Source organism: Macaca nemestrina, chromosome 5 (genome assembly GCF_043159975.1).
Source record: "Macaca nemestrina isolate mMacNem1 chromosome 5, mMacNem.hap1, whole genome shotgun sequence".
NCBI classification, from domain to species: domain Eukaryota; kingdom Metazoa; phylum Chordata; class Mammalia; order Primates; family Cercopithecidae; genus Macaca; species Macaca nemestrina.
The window spans coordinates 5,434,588-5,440,536 of NC_092129.1; the positions used below are offsets into that span (position 1 = coordinate 5,434,588).

At 46.8% G+C, this 5,949-nt stretch overlaps 1 protein-coding gene across 1 annotated transcript; it reads left to right on the forward strand.

The window, feature by feature from the left end:
• The first annotated feature begins 526 nt into the window (after positions 1 to 526).
• Positions 527 to 2,381, forward strand: LOC139363222 (guanine nucleotide-binding protein G(I)/G(S)/G(O) subunit gamma-5B-like). Its single transcript, XM_071096111.1, has 2 exons — positions 527 to 612; positions 2,141 to 2,381. The coding sequence occupies exons 1-2, from the start codon at positions 527 to 529 to the stop codon at positions 2,379 to 2,381; spliced, it is 327 nt and encodes a 108-aa protein (XP_070952212.1).
• Positions 2,382 to 5,949: the final 3,568 nt, after the last annotated feature.

Here is a 5,949-nt window from a genome sequence, read left to right on the forward strand (position 1 = left end):
CCAGGCTGGAGTGCAGTGGCACAGTCTCGGCTCACTGCAACCTCTGCCTCTTGGCTCAAGCCATTCTCCTGCCTCAGCCTCCTGAGTAGCTGGGATTACAGGTGCCCGCCACCACACCCAGCTAATTTTCGTAATTTTAGTAGAGACAGGGTTTCGGCATGTTAGCCAGGCTGGTCTTGAACTCCAGACCTCAAGTGATCCACCCCCCTCAGCCTCCTAAAGTGCTGGGATTACAGGCACAAGCCACGGCACCCAGCTAAAAATCATTTTATAAATCATAGAAGAGAAGAAATGTCTTAAAAGGGAGGTTATGAGAGGCTCAGGGACCTCTCAGGGTGGTTTTGGGATGAACACAGCATGCTGGATAATTTTACAGACTTGCTCATGTGATAGCCAGGGTTTGACTGCAGTTTTCCAACTCTTCATACAGACAAACTCTTTTCAGATATTGAGTGAGCAGAGCATTGCTGGGCACGTAGGAGGCGCTCAATAAAGATTCCTTGAATGAAAGAAGGATTCGGGGTGAATGACCGATGCTCCCCCAGAGAGGCAGCTGGAGTTCCCTGGAAGTGTGCACTGTGGTTCTGGGGCCCCAGAGTTTGACCAAGAGATGTGAGGAGGGGGGCAGCAGGGGCTTGCTGGGAAAAGTCTCTCTTCTTCTGACAGCTCCCTCTGACGTGAGCAAACCTGGCCACCTGCCCGAGCAGGAGCAGGAGCCATCCCAGTAGGAGAGCCCAGGACAGTCAGGAGTGGGTCTGGGATTTGGCAGCTGTTCACAGATTGAAGTTCCTAACACACCCACCTAAGGGCCCCTCCCTTCTCGTGCTAAGGCTTCTCTGTGGGCAGAAGGAGCAAGCCCATAGAACTTGTCTCTTGAGCATGGGAGGAAGAAACTGAACCCACTGCCAGTTTTGTAAAAAGAAACTGAGACCAGCATTCATTTCCAAGAGACTGCTGGATGACTCTGGCAGCGTCGAGAAGAATGGCCTTTCCTTTCTGCCATGGGGAACCTCCTTCCTGCCTGCCCTAGGATCTCAGGCCCTGTGCATGGGGTCGTAAGGAATTCCTAATTACCTGTGAGCTCTCAGGTGACAGGTGACACCTCACAGCTCCCAAGAGAACAAGTCTTCTGCTGACTCTGAGTGCTGTGCACCTGCTGACAGTCTGGTCTGAGCCACATTTGTGCCGCTTCTTTCGAGGAAGTCAAGTTGAGCCGTCAAGTTGTAGGGCTGGCTTTGTCCCTGGCTCGTCTTCTTTTGTCAGGCCATTTGTCAGCAACTCATGTGGGCCCTCCTTGCAGAGACACCCAGGGAAAGCCATCGATTGGCTCTGCACATTTCTTTATGGACATGAACCACACCGCCATACCTGCCTGCACCTCTCTCCCACTCTCCTCCCACTTCTCACCACATCTATGCCTACCCAGGCCCAGGCCAGGCTCGCCTCTTGTGGGATTCATTGTCTCTGCCGCCCCTTCTCCCCAACGCACACCAAGTAGTCTTGTCCTAGGACAAGGGCTGGAGCAATTGCAGGCTTCAGCTGTCTCCTGCTGTGTAACAACAGGCCCGGAAGCCTGGTGGCCACAGACAGCAGCGCTGTGTATTGAAGGGGAGGCTGGGGCTCAAGGGGAGGGTCTTTTCTCCAAGGGCTCAATCATAGGGCACACTTTGCTGTGAGCTGGGTGGACTCAATTATGTCAAGATGGCTTCTGAGGGCCTCCGGCCGCTTCCCTCCCTCCCTCCTTGCCTTTCACCTTCCTCTCCTTCTCTTTCTCTCTCTCTCCCTCTCTCCACCTCCCCACTCTGTCTCTCTCTTTCAGTCTGTGCATCTCTCTCCCTTTCCTTCTGTCTTTCTCCATCTCTCCCTGTCTCTGATCGTCCGTCTGTCTGTCCCTCCCCATCCTTCTCTGACTTTCTCCAGTAACAAGGTCCTTAATTTGGAGGGAGGAGTCCTTCCTCTTTCCTATGGAAGGGATATCTACGAATGTTTTCAGTAAGGATGGGAGGAAAAAAACAAGCTATGGTAACACCGGGTCTAGGATGCCAGGAATAAGAATTTCTGCCTGCTTTCAAAACATCCCTCCCGTGGTAGGAATGTGAGAATGCTCTCCATTGTCCGGCCCCTATGACCCACGGCTCAGCAACCCACGAATCGGCCCAGCCGTCACGTGCACCGTGTCCACTTTCTCGGGTGTCGCCGCTATAAAGAAAGTGGTTCAACAGCTCCGGCTGGATGCTGGGTTCAACCAAGTAAAAGCTTCCCAGGCAGCTGCAGACCTTAAAGAATTCTGTCTGAAGAATGCTCAACATGACCCTCTGCTGACTGGAACATCTCCAAATACAAATCCCTTCAGACCTCAGAAATTCTGTTCCTTTTTGTAGTAAAATGAAAGGTTTCCCAAACCACTTCTTAGGATCCAGTGAATATTCGAAAGAGAGCTAAATTTGAAGCCTGTACAAAAGCTGACCCCTGTAACACCTGTGCCATAATACACAAAATTCTCTTTTGGTCAGTCCTTAACACCTACCTCTCTGAATTTCCATGAACTTCTATTTCACAAGGGTAATTGTTTTATATACACTGGCAGCAGCATACAATAAAACTTAGTCTAAATAAAAAGAAATGGTAGGAAGATTCTTTTGGAAGATTCTTTTATCTGGCCATTCGTCACTTCTTTTTATTTTTCACATCTTTAAAATTTTCATTTTTATTTATTTTTCACAGTTTTGAGGCCTTTAGAGTTTAGCAGTGAAGTTTTGGTCATTCAACTCAGTTACACCACACATTTGTTTTTGGTGGATAGTTAATGCTGAAATCTTCATTTTCCTTAAATGTAAGTGGAAATAATAAGTTATTAATCTACTGGGAATCAGAACCTTTTGAACTTCAAAAATGAAAAGACAAAACAATTACAGTTGTATTAAATATAGACTAATTTGGCTTTGCCTAGTTTTGAATGCAACTGAAATTGCACATATTAGTTCAACTTTTCCAGTACGTTTCTAATCTATTGACAGCCTGTCCCTTCCTATTTTGACAAGTCAGCTGTTCTGAAGCACACCTAGATATTCAGAAGCAATAAATAATATGGTTTTTGTTTACTTAGTGCTGTTTTACAAATATTGTCAATCACTAATATCCATGTATAAGGAACTTTTCAAGAACCTAAGATAACTTTTCTCTAAAATTGATACAAAATAACAGCACCTTTTGGGTATCTATTATTTGTAGGCATTTGTTATATGCTGAGACTCTGTATTTATTCAATTGGCAAAAAGTTGTATCAATTACCAAATATATATGTAAAAATACCTTTTTAATTCCAGACATGTTGAAATACATAATAGTACCTCCAAATAAGAGGTGTTTTATGTTTGTGAATTGCAGTGAGGTGCATCCCAGCCAGGATCTGGAAGCTCGTCTATCCTCAGAATGGAGCATTTGATCTTGTTGTTTACAGGCGCAGGGGTCCTGTCCAGAACCAATCTTCTGTCCACCTCCAACAAGAAGAACCTTTGCAGCCACCGCTCAGGGGCAGGGACGTAGACTCTGCACTGTGGCTTTGAGTTCCTAAGGGTATTTATCAACTCGATGATTCAACTGGGACTGAATGTGGTGAAAAATAGCTTCTTCTCCTAAGACGTTAATTGTACATTTGTGTACAATGAACTTACACCACGTATATTAGCCTCTGTGATACTGAGTTTGTGTATGGGAGTATCTTTTCTCTATGAAGATGAAACCACTTGTGTATTATTGATGTCTTTTCCATTAGGAGGGGATATGGTTCTATATGTGAGAGTACGTGTCTCTAAAATCCAGGTGCTTACTTCTAAACTTATTCACACATCACCCATCCACCCATCCTCCCATCCATCCATCCATCCATTAAAAAACACTCCTTTGTGTTTTTTCCAACAGACACCTAAATAGATTCTGTGAGAGAGAAACAGATAAGGCAGCTTCTCAAGTGACTAAATGTTGGTAATTTTTCAGCATCTATTGTATGAAAACTTGATTTGAATTTCAGAAGGAGCGGTGGATCAGTTTTTAAATGTGATAACGTGTGGGCGTTTGATTTCACTGTTTTTCAACAACACATTCCAATATGAGAAAGTATCTAAAGGGATCAGAAATAAGAGCTAATGAGAACATTTCCATCAAAATACGTTCTCTCTGTTTATTTCCTCTCTGGTTGACTACCAGCAATTCTGTTTCTATTTTCCTTCATTTCACTGTAGGCGTCCTTCAACCTGTACTAACACTCTTCACTAAATGTGTGAGAAAGGTTAGAACTATTTCTGCGAAGATGTCCTGCAAGGTAAACAACGCAGCACTCTGTCTGGGGCTCCTACAATTGGATCTTTAAAGAAATTTGTGTAGCCACAAGGTCCCTGACGGTTTAGGTAAACTCCCGGGAAGAGAGAGGAGAGAGGCGGCCCTCTTCACATTTTCCTTGTGATTTCAGCAGGCGAATCATCAGTTGTTTATAGCTTCCTCTCTTTCTCCTTCTATTTTAAAAAGGTGGAAAGGGTCTGACTGGTGTAAAAGATAGAGGTGAGGTTTTCATGAAAAATAGGATTCCCTGGGGAGAGGACGTAACATCATCCCTTCCAGTCTGCAGTGACCATACTTCAAGCAAGTTTCTTCTGTCCCTGGAGCTTAAGGGCGTAGATTCCTGGGTGCTCAGGCCATAAACAGCCTTCAAGGCACTTACAAAATCTGCATTTTGTGGGTGTTGGCAAAATGCACTCTTCTCCGGCTTTCTCATCCGCCATCTGTTCTTTGTGTCTGAGCTTCCCTTTGAACATTTGCCTTGGCTTGTAAATACTTCGAGTTACTTCACTTCGGGTTTCCAGTTGATTCCATTTTGCCAAATGCACTTGCGGTTGGTTAGGCAATTCCTAACACATTTTCATTTCTGTTAACCAGACTTGGCTTTTCTAGGTAAAAGCCAAAATGCAGGTTTTTTTTTTTTTTTTTTTTTTTTTTTTGGAGACAGAGTCTCACTCTGTTGCCCAGGCTGGAGTGCAGTGGCACCATCTCAGCTCACTGCAACCTCCGCCTCCCAGGTTCAAGCGATTCTTCTGTCTCAGCCTCCTGAGTAGCCAAAATGCAGATTTTAGGGGACTTAAGGACACCCCCAACACCTGGCGATTCTGATGACGACAAGAACAGAGGCCACCTTTTCTGGCTCCTTTTATGATCTCCTCCAAGCCACGCTGCTCTTAGCTCCGACTCTCAAATCTCAGAGAGCCCATAAGAGCCACGTTGGGCCTCCCTTGGCTGAGAGAAGTGCTGTTAAGTGGCCTCCAATTCTGTTTTCCTCCTTCACCTCATCAGGGCCCAGCCAAGGCGCAGGAACTTGAGGGGTGTCTCCGGTCCCTACCCAGCATTTTCAGGGCCGGCTGCCCTGGGTGCTGGTACCTGAGAAAATTCATTGTTTCAGAGTCTGTGTTTGGAGAAACCCCCCACCCTAGGCCGGCTGGGGCTGCTTGGGGGGACCCCCTCATGTGCTCCCATCAGTGGTGGGGACCCCGGGGTCTCACTGTCCCTGTGGAATCCCCGCCCACACATTTCCTTCAGGAGTCTTCCCCCAGGGATGGAGGGCCTCAAGAGGGTTTCCCCACGTCTGTGACTTCCAAAACAAACTTGTTAAGTTCCTTTGTGACAAGGAAGGAACCCGATTTCCTTATTGTGTATGACAAGCAGAAGTAAGTCGACAGTGGTGCCGAGCTGCAGTTAGAAACACGGCGTTCGCCCCTCCTCAGGTGACCTGGCAACTCTCTCTGTGCCGGGACCCCAGCTTCTCATTTCCAGGCCGCACAGCCTCGTCCCCCTCAGCTGTCTTTCCTTGTTCTCTCTGCCCTGCCACAGCAGCCCCCTCGCACCTCGGAGTCCTGGGTGTGCTTCCAACCTGAGGCCTTTGCACCTGCGCCCCTTAGCTGG

Bases quoted from the DNA above. Each gene is read 5' to 3' on its own strand.
- LOC139363222 (XM_071096111.1), top strand. From the start codon at position 527: ATGACCGATGCTCCCCCAGAGAGGCAGCTGGAGTTCCCTGGAAGTGTG. The intron at 613-2,140 runs GTGAGGAGGGGG...CCCACGGCTCAG, and splicing joins CCAGAGTTTGACCAAGAGAT to CAACCCACGAATCGGCCCAG.